Here is a 25193-nt window from a genome sequence, read left to right on the forward strand (position 1 = left end):
TACAGACCTATAAATTCATTTTCTCTTCTTTATGATGTTAACATATTCTTTTCTCTAGCTTACTTTACTGTAAGAATATAGTACATAATACATATAACATAAAAAAATATGTGTTAAAAAAAAAATATGTGTTGACTGTTTATGTTATGAGTAAGGCTTCCAGTCAACAATGGGCTATCAGTAGAAGTTTCCAGGAGGTCAAGTTATATGCAGATTTTTGACTGCTTAGGAGGTTGGTGCCGATAACCCTGGTATTATTCAAGGGTCAAATGAATTTCTACTATTACTCAGTGAAACCATGAAGCTGTACTAATGCATTTCTGAGAAATGTAACACAATAGAAAGTAGTGGGTGGTTCAATAAAAGTAAACAGACTTTCTGAAAGTTAAGATGCTGAATAATCAGTGTTTTCAAGCTACTGTTAGTATGGTAGCAGGAAACCACATTAAATATGTTTTCATGTAAAAAAGCTAGTCCAAATGTCATGACATTCATTTAGGACCAGAGGTCCCTTACATATTTGCTATACTCTCCCATTCAAAACGTTCTCCACTGTTCTTACAAATCAATTGTGGCAAATATTTTATTGTTACTAACAAGGTTTCATGTATGTTTGTTGATGTGTGTTTCAGGAGGGTAGGAGGCAATACACGTTTCCTTGTCTGCTATTTGACAGTAAAAATCCCTTGAATACATGTGACGTCTATCACCTCATCTTTGTTAAGGAGCCCACTTAATGTGATGAGTCATGCCTGGAAACCTCCAAAAACTGACCATAATTTTTTTTCTTCAAACCAAGGCATTTCTGAGAGTGAATAGAAATAGTTATGCTGAAATAAAAGGTATAAAAGTAAGACCCATTCCAGGGAAATCTGGATATACAGTCACCCTATTTATGAAAAAATCAGCATCTGAAAATATAGGCATAATAAAATGATTACTATCTTTGTCCCATCATATACAGGCCTTTAAAACTTTAAAACTTCTGCATTTCAAAACAAATGTTACCAAAGAAAACATTAAAATACGTTTAAAGTTTCAAGGGATATTTTTTCCTTTCTTCCTTTAGTATTTCTCCAGAAAATCCAAGGTTTCTCTAAGAAAAATGGAGTAATTTTTAAGGAAACATGAAAAGACTCCTGGGCCACAGGTTTCTTCCATTAACTGCTTTTAATTCTTAAGGTGATCTAAATTACAGTGAGCTCTATAGAATGTACTCTAATCATGTGGTTCTGTGGTAAATGGTAACTGAAAATGTGGCTTTAATCAAGGCCAATATTCAGTTGGTATACATCCATGTAGCCATACTGTTATTGAAAGCTAGTACCCACTCTGACTGATAAGTGTCTGACTGTATCAACTGTCAATCTGAAAATCTCTCTGGTGTTATGGATACATAAGCCCATTAACTCAATCAGCTATCTTTTTTAAGGAATGTCAAGTATACAAAAGATCTTTGTGATTAGCATTGTTGAGAAACACAGGTAGAAATGTGAGCTATGTTCTCTCCCAACAGCTCATGAGCTGGTACAATTAAACAGTAATTCAGATAGTCTCAATTTACAAATATTTGGTTTTAGTATCAATTGGTATCTCCCAGCCACCAGCAAATATACCAGTTAGGTACTGCTTTAACAAGCATCAGAATTCATCTAAATTAGTATTCTTAAATGCTGACAGGACAGCATGGCAATTCTAAGAATAAGCCATCAAAGGAAATCCAGACAGGTGTTTAAAATATGGAAAGCATGTAGCTGAAAATTAACACTACAGGCATACCTCATTTTACTGCACCCACTTTACAGCACTCCGTAGTTACCGTGCTTTTGTTTTTAACAAACTGAAGGCCTGTGGCAACACTGCATCAGCAAGTCTACTAGAGTCCTTTCCCAATAGTGTTTGCACATTTCACATCTCTGTGTCACATTTAAGGTAACTGTCGCAATATTTCAAACTTTTCATTATTTTATTTGTTATGGCCACTTGTGATCAATGATCTTTTGATGTTACTGTTTTAACTGTTTTGGGTCACCACAAACCTCAATCACATATAAGATGGCAAACTTAAACGATAAATGTTGTTTGTGTTCTCTCTCTCTCCTTCTCCCCTGAGACACAACAATAATGAAATTAGGCCAGTTAATAGCCCTACAATGGCCTTGAAATGTTCAAGTGAAAGGAAGAGTTATAGGTCTCTCACTTTAAATCAAAAGCTAGAAATGATTAAGCTTAGTGAGGAAGGCATGCCAAAAGCTGATAGGCCTCTTGTGCCAGTCAAGTTGTGAATGCAAAGGAAAAGTTCTTGAAAGAAATTAAAAGTGCTACTCCAGTGAACACACACTGATAAGAAAGCAAACTAGCCTTACTGCCAATATGGAGAAACTCTGAGTGGTCTGGATAGAAGACCAAACCAGCCACAACATTCCCTTAAGCCAAAGGCTAATCCAGGGCAAAGCCCTTATAACTTTCTTCAATTCTGTAAAGGTTGACAGAGGTGAGGAAGCTGCAAGAAAAAAGTTCAAAGCTAACAGAGGTTGGTTCGTGAGGTTTAAGGAAAGAAGCCATCTCCGTAACGTAAAGTGCAAGGCAAGGCAGCAAGTGCTGATACAGAAGCTGCAGCAAGTTACCCAGAAGGTCTCACTCAGATAATTCATAAAGGTGGCTACACTAAACAGATTTGCAATGTAGATAAAACAGCCTCCTATTAGAAGAAGATGCCATCTGGGACTTCCACAGCTCAAGAAAAGTCAAGGCCTGGCTTCAAAGTTTCAAAGGACAGGCTGACTCTTTTCTTGTTAGGGGCTAATGCAGCTGGTGACTTATGCTCATTTACCATTCTGAAATCCTAGGGCCCTTACGAATTATGCTAAATCCACTCTGCCTGTGCTCTGCCCTAAAAGTGGAACAACAAAGTCTGGATGACAGCACATCTGTTGACAACATGGTTTACTGAATATTTTAAGCCACTGTTGAGACTACTGCTCAGAAAAAAAGATTCCTTTCAAAATATTACTGCCCATCGACAATGTGCCTGGTCACTCAAGAGCTCTCTGTTGGAGACACACAAGGAGATTAATGTTTCCATGCCCCATAACAAATATCCATTCTGCAGCCCATGGATCAAGGAGTCATTTGACTTTCAAGTCTTATTACTGAAGAAACACATTTCATAAGCATATAGTTGTCAGAGACCGTGATTCCAGTTGTCTGGAAGATCTGGGCAAAGTAAATTGAAAACATTCTGGCAAGGATTCATGATTCGAGATGCCATTAAAAACATTCATCCATGATTCATGGGGAGAGATCCAAATATCAATATGAAGAGGAGTTTGGAAGAAGTTGATTCCGTGCCTCGTGGATGACTGGGAGGGGTTCAGGACTTCAGTGGAGGAAGTCACTGCAGACGTGGTGGAAATAACAAGAGAACTAAAATGACAAGTGGGGCCTGACGATGTGACAGAATTTCTACAATCTCAGGGCAAAACATGAACAGATGAGGGTCTGTTTCTCATGGATGGGCAAAGAAAGTGGTTTCATGAGATGGAGTCTACTCCTGGTGAAGATGCTGTGAAGTTTGTGGAAATGACAGCAAAGGAGTTAGAATACAGAATATTACATAATCTTAGCTGATAAAAGCAGAAGCAGGGTTTGAAAGGATTGACTCCAAGTTTGAAAGTTCTACTTTGGCTAAGATGCTATCAAACAGCATCACATCCAAAAGAGAAATCACTTGTGAAAAGAACAGTCCACGGATGAGGCAAACTTCATTGCTGTCTTATTGTAAGAAATTGCCACAGCCACCTTAACCTTCAGGCAGCACCACCCTGGTGAGTCAGCAGCCTTCAACATCAAAAGACACCAAGATCAGCAAAAAGATTATACTCAACGCTCAGATGATGATAAACATTTTTTTAGCAATAAAGTACTTTTTAATTAAGGTATGTACATTGAGTTTTAGACATAATGCTATTATTGCACTCTTTAATGGACTATAGCATAGTATAAACATTAACTTTTACATGCACCAAGAAACCCCCCAAAAACATAATTTGATTCATTTTATTGCAGTGGTCTAGAAGTGCAATATCTCCGAGGTAAGCCTGTAAATAAATAACTTAAACAACAGAAAAATAATAATCAGTGTTACTCTATGGTGTAATGCCATAGATGACCTAAATATTATTAAAAGATTCTAATCCTTATAAATAGAAGTTATATGGCAAAGAAATGGAGTAGTTTTATGATTTTGGAAAAAGTCATACTTCCAGATAATGCCAGTGCCTATGAAGAATATCCTACAGAGATTCTAAATATTGTATCAATAAGGTATTTATATTTTCACCATTTTTCATACCACTAACTCTCTCACAATAGCTAGTGTTGACTATATAAACTATATAAAGCAATCTGGGGATATACTGTATTAGCTTAGCAATAAAAAAAAATTCTTTCAAATCACCATTAATACCTAGTAAAATTAAGATTATCAAGCAATATAGCATAAGGACTATTATAATGTACACTGATTATCTTGTAATGTCACTAAATCAAGTATGTTCAGAATTAACTATTTATACATTTTATCTTTTCGGTAGACAAAGGAGTCATCAATGAATCACTACATCCTCATTCCTTTCCCTTTTCCTTTAGTTAATTCTCACCATATTAAAGACCTAAGAATCCTGGGTCCCATCACAACCTCTGAATGGTTTATGCTCCAAAACAAGAAATTTGTTGAATTTTAGAAACAACGTTGTCTGGAGTAAGCACTTCCAACCTATCCAGTCTTCTCTTTCCTCTATTTCTGAGACAACAGAATCTCTAAAACCAGACGTTTTTCATAATTCTTATCCTTTATGAAGACAGAAGTGACAATGGAAGGGAATCAAAGTTGTTGTGGCTGTAGGGCCAATTAAACAGTTGATATTTAGAGACCAAAAATGAATACTATAGGGAAGGACTATTCAGACCCTTAATGTGCCTTGGTACTCTTATCAAAACTGGTACCTTAAAACGAGTACGGCTCTCTTGAATTGCCAAGTAACTGAGTGGACGTGGCTCTTTAGTATAAATTAACTTTATTATTTAGTATAAATTGATATTAACTTATTTATAAATGTAAGAAAACTTTATCTCACGTATGTAGTTATAATTATGAGCAGGAGCTAGTTTTTATCATTTACTGCTGGTATTCTCCCTAGGAAGAAAGTAATTATTTGAGCAATCAGTCTTGCTATTTCATCCAAAACTGATTAAGGGGAATAAATACCAGAAGCTTAATGGAAATAAAATAACAAAGGCCACTGGATGTAAGGTTGAAAATATAAAAATCTGGGGATTATTCATGAATTTTTTTCTACTGCCACCAATTACACAAATAATCAAAAGTGGCTCAAATATGATAAAACTAATTTTCTGACTTTTTAAAAGAAGTAAATACCAGGTATCTGGCACCCAGAAGAGGTCTACGAAAAGGAAATCAGGATACAAAAAAACGACCAGAGATTTTCACTTCAATCTCTTCACAGGATATATTTTTTTGAACCTACTCCAATTCTGAAAGTGTCTTTAAACCTTTTCAGAACAAGTTAACATGGTTTATGTATACATAAGCTATGTATACAATTAGCAATTTTAGTGATCACTATCATACCTTGGATCACAATTTTCTTATCTGTCCAGTCTTCTCTATTAGCATATTCTTTGCTGTGCTGACATAGCACATACAGATTTGTTTTCACTCCGAATCTATTTAAGATTTAACATAAGTTTCCTATCTATTAATTATAATGCAGTGCAATCAGTGAAGACTTTATTTTCAAATATATATTTTAATTATTAGAATTCAAAATAGAAGAAACACTCATGGTTATTTTTCTCTCAAAATCAAATGTCTTATTTACTATTTACCTGGTGGTGGAATCAGAGGTGGAGCAGTGCTGACAGTTGGAGGAGGTGGAAGAAATGGAGGAGGTGGAAGGTGGGTGGGAGGAGCTCCTGGAGGGAAAAATGGAGGTGGTTTGCTAAAATTGTTGTCTACTTCAGTAGCAGATCTTTCAGAAAGGACCTAAAATTAAAATATAGTTAATTTTAAAAACATACCTAAGATTAAAAACTCAGTAAATTTATTTCATTTAAGAAACAAAGTAAAAAGTTTTATTCACATAACACATATTTTGAAGCAAATTTTCCATGTCTGTGATTTATGTGTATATGTACAGATGTGAGTATATACTCACACACACTATTTAAGATGTCCACATAAAGCCTAGAATAAATGACTGAATCATTACCAAAAAAATTAGTAAGAATAAAAACATTCTGGGGCGCCTGGGTGGCTCAGTCAGTTAAGCGTCCAACTTCAGCTCAGGTCATGATCTCATGGTTCATGAGTTTGAGCCCCATGTCAGGCTCTGTGCCGACAGCTCAGGGCCTGGAGCCTGCTTTGGATTCTGTCTCCCTCTCTCTATGCCCCTCCCCTGCTCACACCCTCTCTGTCTCTCTCTCTCAAAAATAAGCATTAAAAAAAACTTTAGAAAAGAATAAAAACATTCTCAACGAGAGTACTTATAAATTAAGTACTTTATAAATATAATGTAATAAGTATTATCTTTGTTACCCAACCAAGTTACTGTACTCACATTAAGGCAATGTAATCATTAGTCACAGATAGTAGCATTAAGAAATCAACATGGCAACAGAAGAGATCTTCACTGTACCAGGGCCTATCAGCAGGTGGTATGCATTAACAGGGTGCAAATAATAGGCAGCCCAATATATAAATAACTTTTTCATGTGAGCCTTGTAAATTTAAGAACAAGGGTTCATACTTGAAAAGTGGAAGTGTTTACAAAATAGTGATTTGTGTAAAAAGGTAAGGGACAGGCAGCAAACCTACAGGAGTGACACACAGAAATCTGGATTTTTGTCAGGCCTCCCTGAGGGATTCTGATGTGCAAACACATTTAAGAAAACAGCAGAAACAGACAACATAATGTGCTTTTAATGTACACTTCTAAAAATCCTTGCTGGCTGAAGGGTATCATTTAAACATAATCCCTCTTTTCATTAACTTCTTCATTTTTAAGTATAGCAATTTTTGTAACACTTATGCTGATAAGCTATTTTTTAAAGTAGGGAACAGAATTATTCTAAGAAATCCAGGCATTTTAATGGTGGGGAAAAGAAGAGAGAACTATCTACCAGCTTAGAAATGATTTACCCTCAAGCATGCTAAAAACAAGATTAATTTATTAAAAGTAATGAGGATCAAAACACTTTGACATTTTTTAAAGCACTGAGAAAAAGGAAATAATTTTTAAAAACGTATGATCAAGCTAATAGCTGAAAATCTGTTACTAAAGTTCTAACTTGAATTATCCAAGTTACTAATAACTCATCTCCTTTCATTATTTCACTTGAAAACAAAGAAAATCTACTTCCCCCCAAAATGTCACATTTAATAAATTATGTATGTCCATACAATGAAACTATCATAAAGAAATTTTAAATATTTTTAAGAATATGGAAAAATGCAAATGATAATTTTTTTTAAAGGATACACAAAAAAGAATCATAATAGTATATTGTAATCTTGCTTGGTGACAAAGAGAAGTAAGTACCAGAGTGTTAAGAGTGGTTATCTTTAGATGCTAGAATTATCGGTAGTTTTATTTCCTTCTTTAAACTTTTCCAATATTTCCCTTTTTTAGTCCAATTAGCCTATATATTATGCTTACAGCAAAAAAAAAAAAAAAAGAAAGAGAAAGAAATCTTACTGAAAAAGATCTAAAGGTAATAACTTCTAAATAGAATAGCTTTTGTAATAAAAGTGATTAATTCCATATTTTAAATCTAAAATACCTAACATATAACATAGCACTATAAATGTATATTGAATAATTAAATTAGAACATGGATGTAATTCTTCAGTTTCAAAATTAATTCATTTTTAAAATACGAAACCTGTATGTTGCTGTTTTCGTTTGCCCGTCGTCTTCCTTCTACTCGGCTAATTGTTATAGTCTGACCAATAACATCGATTGCCCCAGGTAATCTCCTGTAACATAGAAATTGAAATCAATTCAGTTTCACCTAATTAGATGTTTGAAAAATAACACAAATATTAAGTGAGAAATAAAGTCTAAAACCTTTTGCAATGTACTTTATAAAATAAAATCAGAGGATAGTACACATTGAAAAAAACTTCACTAAGTTAGTTAGATCTCACTATTTCATACTGTCATAAAGACTAAGCTTTATTTAGTAAGCTGGAACCTATATACCCAATGACGATCATGTTAAATTCACAGATTTTCTTTTAAATTTACTTTTTTAACAGTTTCCAACTGAATTTATCTTTGTGGAACTGAATCAGGTAGCAAATGCTAAGCAAATGGAAATAAAATTTTTTTGGCCACTGTAATTGTAACACGTATCATAGTTCTATTACAGAAACTTAAAAATTCCCCCAGAAGACTTGAAATGAAATAATGCTCATTTTGATACACACTGTATTTTCCTTAGTGATTTATTCCAAGCATTAGAAAGCATACAATGGGATCCAGTTTTCCATTTCTGATAACTTGCCTTTAAATAGAAAAAATTAAATATTTAAATGCCTACTCCACCTCCAGTTGTATTTATAATCCATTAAATAAGTATATGAATACATTAAAAACAGTGTACCAGAAAATGATGCTATAAATTTATCTAGGAGAAGCAAGTAAGTTAAATTTAAAAAAATAAGGTTAAAAGCCATTTAGTTAGTAGTTAAGGATTTTATGAAAGTATATATGCTTAACAAGTTACAGAAATCACTTGTAGGAAGAGGCAATGAACAATGGATGCAAATTAGATGAATTTCTCTTCATCTCTACTTTAGTTCTGAACAATTCTGCCTTTAAAACTTTGTAGAAGTAAAACAACCAAGTACCATGGATCTTTCCATAGTCACAACAGTTAGATTCCCAAAATGACTAACAGCAGCTACCATTTGCCAAATGTCTACACATCATACCTAAACCTCACAATAAAAGTCTGCACTTACTGAATTACCGTATAATTGTGTTAGAGATGTTAAAGCCAGGGCTCACGGGGAGGTCACTGGCATCAGTAATAACTAAATGGCAAAACTCAACTTTCAAATCTGAGTCTTTCTGATTCCAAAGCCTACATACAGATCCCTTCCCTTGAGCTACACTGCCTTCTAGCAAGATAACTGGCTTTTGAGAAATTTAAGACTTCTGAAAACCAAAACTGGTGAAAGTTTGCCTCAAGGGAACCTTGAGACGCCCCATGATTATGTGCTCACAAAAACAAAGACCCTAGAAACAGTATATAATGGCATCTGAAATGTCTTCAACTACATAGTCAGCTCCTACTTATCATCTTGCCCACTTCGAACTTCTATATAATTCTAATATAATTTTTAAAAAGTTCAAGCTTTTCTGATTTTATGCCCAGGTCATTGACTTTCCGGATTTCTTCATGATCTCAAGGAGCGAAAGTGGTTTTATTTACTTAACTCGTACCCCTTCAATATAGCTGGAAACTATCCTAACATTCACACATTAGAAAAAATCCAAATATCTCAGACATAAAACAAGTATCACTCCAATTTTTTCCCTAAAACTTAATTACAAAGCTATGACCACTGTAACTTTGTATCAAAACAGATGCCATCAGCCCTCTAATATCCACACACAACTCAGATTCCAACATCCCAACAGATACAGGTGCATTTCTGAGGCCAGAATTTCCCTTCACCATTTATTGCTACCAAGACTTTATTGTAAAAATCTTTACCTCTACTATTTCCTTTTCCACTCTTTTCTATTCCCGATTGCTGGATTCTCCCTTCTAAAACTTATTCCACCTGAAGAACAAATTCTCACACATTTGTTTGGATTTTCAATTTCTCCAAACTGCTGAAGTAGGAAAACTTAAATCTAGATCTAACACTCTAATGTCTTTCTATATACCATGGATTTGTAAAGACTTCTGCTTTCAAAAATTCTGGGACACATGAGAGTACTCACTTCTTAAAGTTTATCGTAAATATGGTCAATCTAATTTTTTCAGCTTTAAGTGAATTACTGAAGATTCAAAATGGCAAATACTAAGTTTCTAAAAACACATGTGGAAAATTAGCCTTAACAAATGTACATCACTAGAAGAAATCCAGAAAACTACAATTTCTTACACATTATTTCCACAATAATACCTCTTTACCCAGGCATTTTTACCACACAGACTGATATATCTTAGAAATGTTAAGTTTACCATTTTGTTCAGAAATATTTTAGGACAGATACATAAGCATATACCGAAGTAACAAACAGCACATAATATTTAACAGAGATGATTAACTATCCAATGTTATTCTGATGCCACATTATGAAAAAATGACATTGAACTATATTATTCTGAAAATTTTTAATGACACATTTCTATTTCAATGCATAAAAAGATTTAGTAGAGCTTTACTATGAGGATCTATTATAACTTGAGTTTCCACATAGCACAAGTTTATCTTTTTTAACTTTTTTTTTTAATGTAACTTATTGTCAAATTGGCTAACACACAATGTGTACAGTGTGCTCTTGGTTTTGGGAGTAGATTCCCATGGTTCATTGCTTACATACAACACCCAGTGCTCATCCCAACAAATGCCCTCCTCAATGCTCATCACCCATTTTCCCCTCTCCCCCACCATCCCCTCCCCCCATCAATCCTCAGTTTATTCTCTGTATTTAAGAGTCTTTCATGGTTTGTCTCCCTCCCTCTCTGTTTGTAACTATTTTTTCCCCCTTTCCCTCCCCCGCGGTCTTCTGTTAAGTTTCTCCAGATCCACATATGAGTGAAAACATATGGTATCTGTCTTTCTCTGACTGACTTATTTCACTTAGCATAATACCTTCCAGTTCCATCCACGTTGCTACAAATGCCAGATTTCATTCTTTCTCATTGCCAAGTAGTATTCCATTGTATATATAAACCACATCTTCTTTATCCATTTGTCAGCTGATGGGCATTTAGGCTCTTTCCATAATTTGGCTATTGTTGAAAGCGCTGCTTCCACATAGCACAAGTTTAACTGGGCTTACACGTTTGTTCAATAAGGCAGATAGCTAATATAGCTACCAAGATTCTCTTCTGTGTTGGACTAAACCATATAGCTAAAGAGAGACAGAAACTAACCATGATGGAGATCTGAAGTTTCATTAATCTACAAGTTTAATACAGGCAGTGGATGTTCACAAGAGCCTCTACCTTTCGTGAATATGAAAATATCTCTGAAATTATAATGGAATTAAATTAAAATTAAAATGGCATATTTTGATGATTCTGATATAAACTGCTTACAAAGATAAAACAAAATTTTTAAAGTGACAGAATTAGGGCCAAGGGAAGACAAAGAATTAATTATTAATCTTTTGCCACAAATTTATCTCTGAGCTTCTCATTTTTTACCAGCCAAAATAAAGGACATCTTTAATAACAAGTCTTTTAACGTAAGATAAAAACAAAGCATTAACCCTGAAGACTGCTCTTCCCGGTAACAAGAGCACCACCTACAATGTGCTAGGAAGCACTGTTCTAAGCACTTTAGATACATTTACTCTTCACTACTTCCCTATAAAGTAGCAATTATTATTATTCCCATTTTACAGAAGAGAATAAAGAGAAAAAAAATTTCTCCTGAGTCCATGTTAAGAGAAAGTAGGATAGAGTACAGTTTTCAAACTTTTTTGACCCCAAAATATATTTAAGAAACACATTTTACACAGTAATCCAGTAAACACATAAAAAAAACTAAAAGCTTCATGAAATAATACTTACACTTATTTTTTTTTAATTTTTTTTTTTTTTCAACGTTTATTTATTTTTGGGACAGAGAGAGACAGAGCATGAACGGGGGAGGGGCGGAGAGAGAGGGAGACACAGAATCGGAAACAGGCTCCAGGCTCCGAGCCATCAGCCCAGAGCCTGACGCGGGGCTCGAACTCACGGACCGTGAGATCGTGACCTGGCTGAAGTCGGACGCTTAACCGACTGCGCCACCCAGGCGCCCCAATACTTACACTTATTAAAAAGGAAAGAGTAACATTAAAATCAAATACGAATTATTAGTATTAAATATCACACACACAAAAAAAAACAATACAAACCCCAGAAATATTTGGTGGTTGAGACCACAAAATTCATTTCACACCCCACTAATGGACTGCAATCTCATGATGCTGTGAAAAACTGAAATAGGGACAAAGTCTCCAATTACTACAATGAAAACATAAGTGAATTTCACAGAACCGTTTCTCAAAATGTTCCTCAATATCGAGTGAAGCATAACAATGTACAATCCAATAAAAGCAATTCAAATCAGGGAGAGTAAAACCACGTGGTCTGAGTACATAGCCCTTTTGATGCAGGCTTTATCTAAAGATTTAACTGTACTTTTGAGCAAGGGTCCTTACCTAGCATACATGGGATACTGAGGGACCAAGAGGATCCTGAACTTAAATATATGCATGTGTACAAATGCATTTTTCAGTCAAGAGTCCACAGTTTGCAGGAAATTTTCAAAGAGGTTACTGTTTTAAGTACAGAACCACTACTCTAAAAGAATAAATGAATCATGTCCTTGAGAAATCTATGAATGTTGCCTTCTCACAACAGAACTTCTAATAAGAACTGAGGAGCAATAATTCATGAATGCATTCTCTAGGAAAAAACGTAGATGTGACAGTTTCATATTCCCAAGTTAAGACACATGCAGTAGTATGATTGCCTAACTCAGGTCAAACATCTAAAAAGATGGCTATAACTAAGTTTTGCATGGAAGTTGGTATAACATCTTTTTTATTTTAGAAGTTTTTTGTTTTGTTTTGTTTTAGTTTGAGAGAGAGAGAGAGAGAGAGAGAGAGCAAGCAGGGGGGGGGGGGAGGGGGAGGGTGAGAGAGAGAGAGGGAGAGGGAGAGGGAGGGAGAGGGAGAGAGAGGGGGAGAGAGGGGGAGAGAGGGGGAGGGGGAGGGAGGGAGGGAGGGAGGGAGGGAGAGAGAGAGAGAGAGAGAGAGAGAGAATGAATCCCAAGCAGGCTCCTCACTGTCAGCACAGAGCCTGATGTGGGGCTCAAACTCACAAACCATGAGATCATGACTTGGGCCGAAACCAAGAGTCAGACACATAGCAACGGAGCCAGCCAGGTGCCCTGGTATAACATCTTTTAAGCTACTTTAGGAAAGAGAAGCATTGAAAGACATGAGGAATGAATTTAGCCACACAGGATGGGAAGGGAGGACATTTTAAATGAAGGGAATAACATAAGAGGAAAATAACATTTGCAGGATTCCAATTTCCAATTTTACAAATATACTATCTACCAATCTATATGCGAAAGAAAAAGCATGATATACCTTTGATACTGGTTACCAACAAAAAGACTTTCAAAGAGGCAAAATATAATAAATTAAATGAGACTCACAAAAAAGAAAGTTCTATGAGGTTGTAAAATACAATGCAAATGTTAGTGCCCATCAAAGCAAACTCTATCATTTTACCTCAAATTCCAAGGTGGTCACTAAACATTTCATTTTAATCTTTACGTCAAGCCAGAATCTGATCTCTCAATCAATGGTTCTCAATGTCTCCTACACATCAGAATCATCGGGAGCTTTTTTTTTCATTTTTTTTTTTTAATGTTTATTTTTGAGAGAGAGAGAGACAGAGCACGAGTTGGGGAGGGGCAGAGAGAGAGAGGGAGACACAGAATCTGAAGCAGGCTCCAGGTTCTTAGCTGTCAGCAGAGCCCAATGCAGGGCTCGAATCCACGAAATGCAAGATCATGACCTGAGCTGAAGTTAGATGCTTAACTGACTGAGCCACCCAGGCGCCCTTGGGAGCTTTCAAGAATCCCAATGCCCAGAGTACACTCCAGACAATTTAATTTCGTCTCTAGGGCTTAAGCATCCATAATTTTTTGAAGCTCCCTAGGTAATTCCAACACATAGCCAAAGTTGAGGACCACAACTAAAGACATGCCCAAGGAAGACACTTACATTGTATTCTCTTCTAGAAAGAATTTATAGTTGATAAAAACCAATACTTATCTCCCTATTACTGAATAAATATAAAGTCGCACTGACCAAGGCCTGATAATTAAAGTAAGATTATCATTCGTTGCATATATATTTTTATACTGATATTGTGAGTTTCGTGGACTCACACAGTACTACTTCAATACTTTTTTCAACCGTTACAAGAATAATCTTCTCTAAAGCATATACACAGTTTATGAAGAAAATGTAATCTATTTTTCAAGTGAAGATTAATCAAACATCCTGTGTTGAAAAATAATGTATGTTCAACATAAAAATTAGAGAATTTAAAACTGTTTTCAGAGCACATAATTTATTGTCTAATAGTACTACAGTGAAAGAGACTACAGTGGGAGCAGAGATGCAAAAGGAACTAACATTATTGGGTGCCCCGCAACAGGTTCTTTTGCAGCCTTAGAAGCCATTTAATCCACAAGTACTTGGTATAAGTCCAATTAGTTTCACTTTCACAGCTGTGGAAAAAGGCTCTTTTGTGAGTAAAGTGCCGCACCAAGATTCACGCTCAGGTATGACTCCAAATTCTACTTCTTCTACTAAGTGTTTTCCATGCTAATTCTCTGGGGACTGAATTCTTAAAATGTTGTTACTTTTCAAGCTATCTTAAAAACAAAGACCTTGAACGCTTAAAGATGAACTACGCTAAACTTTGACTCAGTAGAGCACATAAATGTGCTCATTAGGAAAGCCAAATTTACTCACTTTTGTGCAGAGCTTGAAATAATAAAGCTTTACCTACCATATTTATGTTTAATTTTATTTTTTAAATGTAGGGAAAGATATTCTACAGGGAATTTTTAAAAATAAAAGCCTTCATATGTCCAATCACATAAACTCTTACAAGCTACATAATACAAGCAATACACATTCAAAGTGCTCAAATGCCATGAAGGTACAGGTACATCTTTCCAGTACATTATTTCACCAAGACATAATAAGTAGTGCAAGAACAAATGAAGAGGTCAATCTTAGACTGAATGTCCATTTAACATTCAGTTTTATTGTACATTTTATGTTTGACTATTGTAAGAAGTGCAAGGTTTAAATATTTTAGTAATTCTGCATTAAGCAATTTTTACTTTTCCTCTTTCAAGAGTCTGAATCAGTTAAAAAGCCATGATATGAAAAAACAAGCTTACTAAGACAACCTAGAATATGCAACTACTTACCTAACAGATTTTAATATTATAAAATGAAAACAAAACACACAAACTGGACATTAGGATAAGATTACAGCAATCATCCTTATTGCCAATTTCAATTTTCTGTGTTCATTAAAACTGCTTCATTCTTCTAGTTGGCCTAATAAGTGTCACAAATTTGAATTTATAAAACAAAACTCACACCCAACAAAATGCCCTTGCTACATACAGTTATGAAGACTACTATTAACCAAAGTTGGAAAAATACTGTATTAACAGGAATATATGTGAGATAAGAAGTCCTGAGTCTCCAAATACAGTAACTTATAAAAAGGATTTCAATCATTGTTTAAGTGCTCTTACAAAGAGATTTATGCCATGTTTCAAAAACAAAACAAAGCAAAACACATTCCTCAGTTACACTAACTACAACGGGTAGAATCTCATTTTTTTATCTTATGCTGTAAAGTGTGTGTATGTATGTGTACATATATATACATACACACATACACCATTCAAAAGGAGAGCAGTAGCTTTAACTAGAGTTTTTTTTTTCTTTTGAATTTTCAAAGGCACAAAACACGTACTGAAAATAGTGTCAAATTTCCTATTACCTATATTCCCTAAGACTGATCACAAAGTCAGAATGGGATTTTTCTGTGTTTCTAAAGCATCTTTTATTGGGGGGTGGGGGTGGGCAAGTAAAAGTATAAACACTGAGCTGTATTATTTCAGATATGAGAACTATTATTTTCTCTATAAACTACTTATCTTAAGAAATAAACCATTATATCAAAAGTACAACTATTTTAAGCAAAACATTCTGTCAAATGACTGATATAAAAGGAATTTTAGATACTAAAGTAGCAAAAGAAACAAAAGCAAAGTTTTAAATTACACTAAAAAGAAGTGACTTAACTATATCTATGCCTTTGCTTATGAAAATCAAGCTGCCTGAATTGCAAGTATTAAAAGGCAGAAAACCAGGGATTCTAGCCCTGACTTTGCCTCTTAATTAGCCATAAATTTGGGCAGATTTCCTACTTTCTTAGATCTCCTTTTCCATGTAAACCAGGCACTAGCCAGAAAAAAAGAATTTCATGATTAAAAGGGACCTTCCTGATAACACAGTCTAGCCCTGTCGTATTAAAAATGTAGACACAGAGGCCTAGAGATTTTAGGGAACTGTCCTAAATTCACACAGGCACAAAACTAAACCTAATACCCAAATCCAGTACTTATGCCATGAAACTGCTGTTAAGTTTAAGAATATAGCTATTCTTTATATACAAAGATGGCTACTGATTCATTTCAATAGTACAATGATGAAAATTAAAGCTCTTATCATCTGGCCCTTTGGGAATCAGTAAACAGACTGCCAAGATTGCTGACCAGGTTAAATAAGTATAAATCTAGAGTTTCTCTATGCACTGTGTGCTATAATAACCAAGTTTGTTATTATACAGAAATTATATTAGCAGCACTCTTCTTACACTATGGGATTTCACAGAAATAGTAAATGTGAAAAGATTCATAGACTCCACGCCACACTTATCAGATCTAACTTTTCTTTATTTAAAGTAACTCTTTTGAAATTTCTACTGGGTCTTCAAGAATGCCAGTTTTAAAAAATAAGATTGGGGCGCCAGAGTGGCTCAGTTAAGCATCCGACTCTTGATTTCAGCTCGGGTCATGATCTCACGGTTCATGAGATCAAGCCCTGTGTTGGGCTATGCACTGTCAGCACCTGCTTGGGATTTTTTCTCTCCCTCTCTGCCCACTTGTGCACACACATGCTCTCTCTCTCTCTCTCTCAAAATAAACAAACATCAGAAAAAAACTCCTAAGATTAATATCATATAATCCTATGAAAAAAGGTCAATAAGCACTTAATAACAGGAAGATATGCAAATTTTCATTCTGTAACCACCAACACATGCAACTGATACTATTGTAAGAATATAGGTAATATATTTTTATCTGCATCAATTACTATACTTACATTTTGGATATTCTTTAAAAAAGTCAAAATATTTTTGACTTTGAGGTGAATAGCCACTTTTGAGAATGACTAAGCTTATTGTCTCCTAACGAGATCCTATCAAAGCCAAGCTGACTAGAAATTCTTACTATTCATGAAGAATATATAATGAAGTCCCCAAAGAAAAGGAAATCTAAAAAAATAAAAATTTGATTGTTTCCTCCCTTTGCTTTTCTTTTAGGTGTTAAGATCAAAGATATCTGACCATAACTTATATATTTAAAAGTTTATAAATGAAAATAATTAAAAGCACATTAATGTAAGAGCATCAACCTGCCGAGGAAGAAAGTTTAAAATGCTGGAACAACAAAAACCAACAAAATACCACCCCCACACCATTGTTTAAAACTTTAAATAGTAAATGAGGGAGGTATCTAACTCTGTATTTCTAAGTCAAGCAAACTGTAATTGCTCAGATTGATTACTATTGGCAATGCACTGTCATACCCTGACATGACTGCTTCTTACTACATCCCTTCGGATAGAAATTATGATTCCCATTTTACAGGCTCAGAGAGTATACAGTATCCATCCAAAGGTGCACGCTTTGCAAGTGTAAGATTTACAATACAGACCAGAATTCTGCAGAGGGGGATCAGGAGTAAAAGCAGAGCAACAATAAGGGAAATACTAATACTTCCTGAGACAGCTGGTAGACTCAATGAAATGGCTGCTTTATGCACTATAGTTGAGATAAAACGTTTGGAAAGATTCAATGCAGTTCAATTTTACAGGTTCTAAATACTAGCTCAGAAGGCTAGATTTTATTCAACAAAGAGAAACACCCAGCGATTTTTTAATAGGGTGTGATATGAGAAAGAAACCCGCAGCAGTGGGGAGAAAAAAAACGCTTATTGAGCTATTAGATGGTTCCACGCAATTTATAATGTAGTATAAAAGTCAGAGAGAGAAGAGGGAAGGTGTGAGCTGATAGGGCCTGACTCATGATTTTTAAAACCCTCAATTTCTGTAATAAAAAAGCATAATTGAGGGGGCAAAAATATGGTACAATCCAATCAAAATTTATCTTAGTAACAAACAAAACAACACTGATGACCTAAACATCAGGGAGTAGCCAATGTTTAAAAACAGCCTTACCTTAGGTCAGGTGATTCGGCCCTCCCATATCGGTCCTGCCACTTCCCAACGCTGGAATTGGCTTTTCTGGAGGCAGTACTTGTCTGAGACTGAGAGGAGGTGCTGTTTCTGGTGAGATAAATTTTCTATGTTTTTTCTTACATATTGTTGTCTCTGACCCCCCTTGTTCTGTCTTTTTTTTTTTTCCTTTTTTTTGACATGCTTTTTCTAAAGTCCTTTAGCATGTTCCTATCGTATCATTTTCTTCAAGTCTCTGTGGTACTAAAATCGCTAGTAGGTATTTAAATATTAACGTGTTATCAACATTTTAGTAACTCTAGAATATTTTCAGAAATCCTTTTCAAAATAGTATGTCAAAATGCAGAAATAAGAAAAGAACCAAGGGCTTATCAGGTTATTATCAAGAAATAAATTTCTGTGCTTTTATGAGTGACATAAACTTCCACGGTTTCACAAAACCTTATTCAAAACTTTTGAGATTTTTTTCCCCTACACTCTTCAATAGGTACAAATATTGTTAGTGTAGCAGTTAAAAGTAACACTCTGATGTGTCTTATAAAAACCTACACTAAGTAAATATATTTCATAAAAATTCCATTTCAAAGTAACTTTCAAAATAACATTCTAAAGAAAGTTAATTATATCCCTAGTGCAATACTCCATAGAAAGTTCAGCTATTTACACTCTTGCCAGTCCTTTAAAAGACTAATAAGACACTCTTTCAATAGCAAAGTTTTCTATAGGAAAAAAATGTATGTTTATGTATCTGTTTATTTTTGTAAAAAGAAACAAAGGAAGAATAAACTAGAAACTAGACACAATGAAGTTAATTATTAACAGGAGTGAAAGAAGCAGGGGAAAGAATGTACTTGGGACTCTCTTCAAAGTTTTACATTGGCAAAAAAAATGTCAATAAACATGGAGAAAAAGAAAAGCTAATATTGAATACGAACAGAAACAATGGATATAATACTTTAAGTGATTAATATAACCACTCTAAAGGAAACTTCTGACTATTTTAACTACATACTCTCATCTTAAAAAAAAAAAAAAAGAATTCCAAAGAAATCTTGAATTCTATTTAATATGTTTGGTTTTTGCAATGGTAAGTACAGAAGTCCTAATCTGTTCTGAGTGTATTTTAGGATGAAGCAAAGAGTATATATACTGAAATTGTTGGGAAATAGGTTCTCAATGTGGTAAAACAGAGATGTAATCTGGATTAAGGAAAGGGAAGTAGAAACCTGTGGTGTCAAATGTGAAGTAAAAGAAGGATGAATGGTTAAAATTATACATAAGGCAATTTTATATTGAAATTGGTTGTTTTCTCCCAGCCGTGAGTGCGGAAAAAGCCTAGAAACAGTGACACTCCAACAGCAATGAGCATAACTGGTGCCAAGATCTTGGTTTCTAATCATCATTTCCCATTAAAAGTCATCAAGGTGCTTTCAAGTCCCTGGCTGCTCCCAAGGAGGGGCAGAGGAAGTACAAGATAAGCATGGAACATTTGGTAAAGCTAGAAAGTAAAAAAATGCTCAAAAACAAAACAAAACAAAACAAAAAACATGATGGGGACATGTCAAAAGGGCACAGGAGCCACTCTGAAGAGGCTCCCATGAAGCAAGTCTGAAACAATTTGAGCATCGATATGAATTACAGTATATAAGTAGTATATATAGTTTATATACTACATATACAAATAAACCATATTTATAAGCAACAAATACACTCTCTCACATATAAAATAAAAATTAATGAGTCTAGATGATAATAAATAAGTGGAGGAGGTGGGAAAACCCATTTTTAAAGAAGAATGCCAGCTAATTAATGTAAGAGAAATAACAGAGTTAGATAATCAGTATTTTACAGTCATTACAGTAGTAACGGGAAAAAGCAAAAATCAACAATGGGATTTTAAAGTTTGGGAAGTTTAAAAAAGAAACAGGATATTTACCATCTCCTCACGTATTATTTATTAAATACAAACAGTAAAAACAATAACTTTGCAGTGCAGAAACCCAAAGAACACCATTACAACTAAGTGATTAAAGTTATCATCTCTAAAAATGGGGAAAATGACATCATGTACCTCAAGGCTGATGCACTGAGGACAGAACATCACATATGTAGTTTCCTGCCCAAAAAGCAAAACCTGAACCTAATAAAGAGGAAACATCAGACAAACTCAGATTGAGGGAGATGACTTACAAAACAACCAGACTGCACTCTTCAAAATTCAGAGTCAACAAATACAAAGAATGTCTGAGAAACTGTCTCAGATGATAAAATAATGAGATAAAAGAGTTAATTATAATGAATGACCCTGGACTGAACCCGAAATCAAGGAAAGAACTGCCATTAAAGACATCATTGAAATAATCAGCAAAATTTATGACTTGTATATTAACATACTGGCTCATTGTAAGATTTTCTCACTTTGATTAACTGTGTCCTAAGATTACATAACAGAATGTCCTTGTTCTTAAAAAATGATGTTTACAATTAACAAATGATTCAAAAAGGAAAATATTTTGGGCAAATTATAAAGCAAATATGGCAAAATGTTAATAAATGATAAATTTGGGTGAATAATATTCAATGTTCATGAGTGTTCAGTTTGTGAAAATTTATCAAGCTGTACATTCTTGACATAACATGAAAACTTTTAAAGATATAGGAAAACATTCTGATATATTAAATATTAACATTTTACTTAAGTATGCCAATTTGCTGGGCAGCACAGAAAGTTAGAAACCCAGCATTTCCATCGATAAAGTACAAAGATCCATTTAAAAAAAGTTCTGTGCAAACATACCAATAGTCATCTACACATTAGTAAGGCAATCTAAGATTTTAAACAAAGGCAATACAGTGGTTAGGTCAGTAAGTAGTACAGCTCATTACTATTTGTTGGGCAGTCTCTATTGTGTCTTAAATGGCATTTCCTGTCTACTCCCTAAAGTCAGTAAAATTTTACTTTCACACAGGTCCTTCTAATCTCCATAAATACAAAGACCAAAACAGAAAAACACAAGTATTTATTTAGGGAAATACTTCACAATGAACAAAAGTGTGCTTTTGATCAAGTGAAGAGGAACCCAGAAAACAAACTTTCCTAATGAAAAACAGGTACTGTTCTCTGTATCAAGAAAGTGACAACATTGACATGTTGGGCATGTTTCTATAGGTTATGGTAGCAATTATCCACTTTTTTTGGTAGTAGTGATAGATCGACTAACTTTTCTGTCATTTACCTTTTTACCGACCCTTTCCTGCCACTATTCTCCATCTCTCCTTCAGCCCATGGCCGTCCATCATTATAATCACTTTCTCAAGGACCCTCTCACCTTCCTTGCACCTTTGTCATATTTGCCTGGTATAACCACAACTCATATTAAATCCCACTAGCTAGTCTTCATAAACATACAAATACCTGGCAAGGGCAAGACAAACACATCCAAGCAAGCTGACTACTGGTCTCATTTTAAACACATAATCATCAACTTCAAGAAAAGTTGGAAATGTACAGTCTCTCTCCCTTTGTCAATTTTTTTACTCTACTAATTCATTCCCACCAGCATATAAAAATGTTGCCATTTTTATCTTGAAAAAAAAAAGTCTTCTTTTGACAGCACACTTCCCACCAAGTACTGGCTACAATCTGACTCATTTCCCCCTAAGTTTATTCACACACCTCTAAATGACTATTTCAGAATTTCTCCTCTTGTCAAACATTCAACACCCACTTCTACATCCTCACATCCACCAGGTAAGTCAGCATCCCGTGTTGTTGGGAAAAACCGACTCCCATCATTATCTTACCTACCCACCCCTCCTTCTCTCCTGTTGAGTGAACTGCCCATCTCCTTTTTAAGGCTAACTGCGCCGCTTCCCTTCCCCCCCATTATATCCCGTCCCCTCTGATCTTAAGGACATTGTTCTAACAACTGTCCCTTCTTGCTTCTTGAATCATCAACTTCCCCTCTAGTAACTCATTCTCGTAAGTATACAAGCATGCTGTAATTTTCATTTTAGAAAAAAACAGCCTCCTGACCCCACATTTCCCTTCAGATACTGTTCCATTTTTCTGCCCCTCTCAAAAGTAAAAAGAAAAAAATTCTCAAAGAAGTTATACATATTTTCTCATTCTAATTCCTCTCCTATTCTCTCTTGAATCCACTCCAAAAAGTCTTTTTTCAATCTTCACCTTATACCACTAAAAAGGATTCTGGTCAGGACCACCAGCAACTTTTATGTTTTAAAATCCAAAAGCCAGGGCGCCTCACTGGCTCTGTCAGTAGGGCATACGACTCTTGATCTTGGGGTTGTGAGGTCAAGTCCCACATTGGGTGTAGAGATTACTTAAAAATAAAATCTTAAAAAAGTAACTAAAATAAAATCCAAAAGTCATCCTCAGCCCTCTTCTTCTTGGCCAATCAGTATTATTTGGTAGTTAATTGTTCTTCTACTTTGAAACTACACTGGGTGTTCTTCCTATGTCAGTAGTAATTCTTCTGTATGGATCTCCTCCTCCCTCATTCTTATTTTTCTGACCTGCAAGGAAATGCCCCAAGGCTCTGTCCCTCTTACCACTTCTTTCGATACTTACCTCTTTTACAATCAAATTCAGTTTCACAACTTCATTTAAATACTACTTAAACACTGATCACTCCCAAATTTCTATCTCCGGCCCATACCTTTTCCCTCTATTGCAGATCAATAGATCTACTTCCTATGCAAATTTTCCACTTATATGTCTAATAGACAACTCAATTTTAGTATATCCTAAACTGAACTCTTGGTCTTCTCCCTCCAAAAAAAGCATTCCTCCCGTAGTCTCTTCTATTTCAGATGTAAAAGATCTTTTACATCTTTTGAAATGTATCCAATATCTGTCTTCTCCTCACCATCTGCACCACAACCACTTTGTCCAAGTTACCATTATCTCTTGACTAGATCACTGTTACGACCTCTTAACTGGCTTCTCAGCTTCTGCCCTTAATCTCTCTGTAGTCTGATCTTAAATAAAGCAATGAAGACTTAGAAAACCTACAGTAGATAATTTCATTCCTCTGCACAAACTCTGACAGTGGCACCCCATTTACTTTACTTATAGGAAAAGCCAAAGCCTGTATAACGGTACAATGCCCTACAAATCTGGCCCAAGGTTGGTAGGTTGGTTGGTTGATGGAGGGGGCAGTCCTGCTACTAATTCCTAAATAGTTTATTAGCAAATATCTATAGAGTATTACTTCTGTATTATTTTTCCAGAATATTTCACATAAATGAAGTCATTTAATATACATAACTACCCTGTGAGGGATGTCTTATTATTATTACATTTTACAGATCAGGAAATGAAAGAACAAGATTAGGGGATGTGCTCAAGGACACAGAGCTAGTAAGCAATAGAGCCAGAATTTGAACCCCAGAAGTCTGGCTGTAGAGTCCAAGCTCTTCACATCCTTCTCTACTGCAGAACACGATAAACTCAATGAATGAGAGTGACCTCTTTTAAAATAGGAAAAAAAAGCAAAAGAAGACTACATAATAAAGGAATCAGTATTCCTCAGCTATCATAACTTCTTAGCCAAACATTTTATGAGACTGCATTTATTTAAATAATACTTGAAAATGTCCATGACTAATAATTGTTAGGATGAGAAGAGAGTCAAAATCCAAGATGGCTTTGTGACATTTAATTTTGGCTGAAAGTTTCAAGAATCTTTATCTTAAGGCTAAACCACATGTTCCCATATGGGCTCTTCCTGCATTTGTATATTATGAAATATAATCTCTTATAGCAATTCCAAATTGCAGAATAACAAAACCAGAAAACTGTATAAAATAAATTTAAGCAAGTAACGCAAAAGGTAAATGATCTGGCTGAGAACGAGTAACAGCTTGGTGACTGACTTGTTTCAGGCCCAGAGAAATACCTGATTTAAGTCATCTTTACCTAACTCAAAATTAAACTGCTAACATCAAACTTCCTTAGTCTCAGTTTATCCTTTACCATTTTCCTGGTAACAGGCTAACCATTTGTCATGTTTAAATTAAAAGGACATTTGCCAGCACATTTGTTTCTTACAATTGGTACCTTGTGGAACTTAAAGTTAGGTATTATCAAAATAAACCAAAGAAAGAAAAGAAAGTGGTTTTAATTGGAAAGATTGCCCAGGCTGAAATGTCCACCATCTTTTACTAAAATCTGTAAAACACATTTAGGCCAATAGATCTAGACTTAGGAAGTCCAATAATTCTTTATGTAAGAATAATAAGCACAGAAAACAGCAAGACCATTGTTATTGCCATCTCTCCTGAATGTAAGATTGTCTTTTTTACGGACGTGTAACTATATACCATGCTTCATTTCTTGCTCACCTAAATGTTTTTTAAATGGGAAGGCACCAAGAAGAGTTTTTCACAAAGAACTCATTTTGTATTAAAACAACGTGGAATGTTCTTTGACAGAATATTCAGCGCTTTTACATTTTATAGCACTAATACAAGATGAAGATACCAATGCCTTCAATAAATGGAGTTATTAATTGTCTAACTAACCTGCTTGGTGGGAGTCCAGTCTTGAACAAAGAAGGAGGAGAAGTAAACTCAGCTTTTGTAGATGGAAGTGCTGCTTCCTTCTCTGAATTTCCAGTTCGTCCTTGCTGTACCTTAAAAAAAAGGGTTATTAGCTTATTTAATAGAACACTCAAATATACTACAGGTATTAAAATAAATTTGTAACATCTAATTTTAAATTAAATATGAAGAATGTTTTGTTGCTGAATATTT

General features: G+C 34.9%; 1 protein-coding gene across 18 annotated transcripts in view; it reads right to left on the reverse strand.

The window, feature by feature from the left end:
- Positions 1–25193, reverse strand: part of FIP1L1 (factor interacting with PAPOLA and CPSF1) — an 81377-nt gene that overhangs the window by 30934 nt on the left and 25250 nt on the right. For 8 of the 18 annotated variants that reach the window (XM_032592987.1, XM_032592982.1, XM_030313863.2 and 5 more), the window contains 4 exons: positions 24963–25072; positions 18399–18506; positions 7966–8059; positions 5911–6067 (listed from right to left, as the gene is read on the reverse strand). In XM_032592987.1, the coding sequence (XP_032448878.1) occupies positions 5911–6067; positions 7966–8059; positions 18399–18506; positions 24963–25072 (469 nt within the window). The remainder of the gene's footprint in view (positions 1–5910; positions 6068–7965; positions 8060–18398; positions 18507–24962; positions 25073–25193) is intronic. The other 10 variants (XM_032592986.1, XM_032592989.1, XM_032592988.1 and 7 more) reach the window with 3 other exon arrangements.

The sequence above is a fragment of the Lynx canadensis genome, chromosome B1 (assembly GCF_007474595.2).
Source record: "Lynx canadensis isolate LIC74 chromosome B1, mLynCan4.pri.v2, whole genome shotgun sequence".
In the NCBI taxonomy this organism is placed as follows: domain Eukaryota; kingdom Metazoa; phylum Chordata; class Mammalia; order Carnivora; family Felidae; genus Lynx; species Lynx canadensis.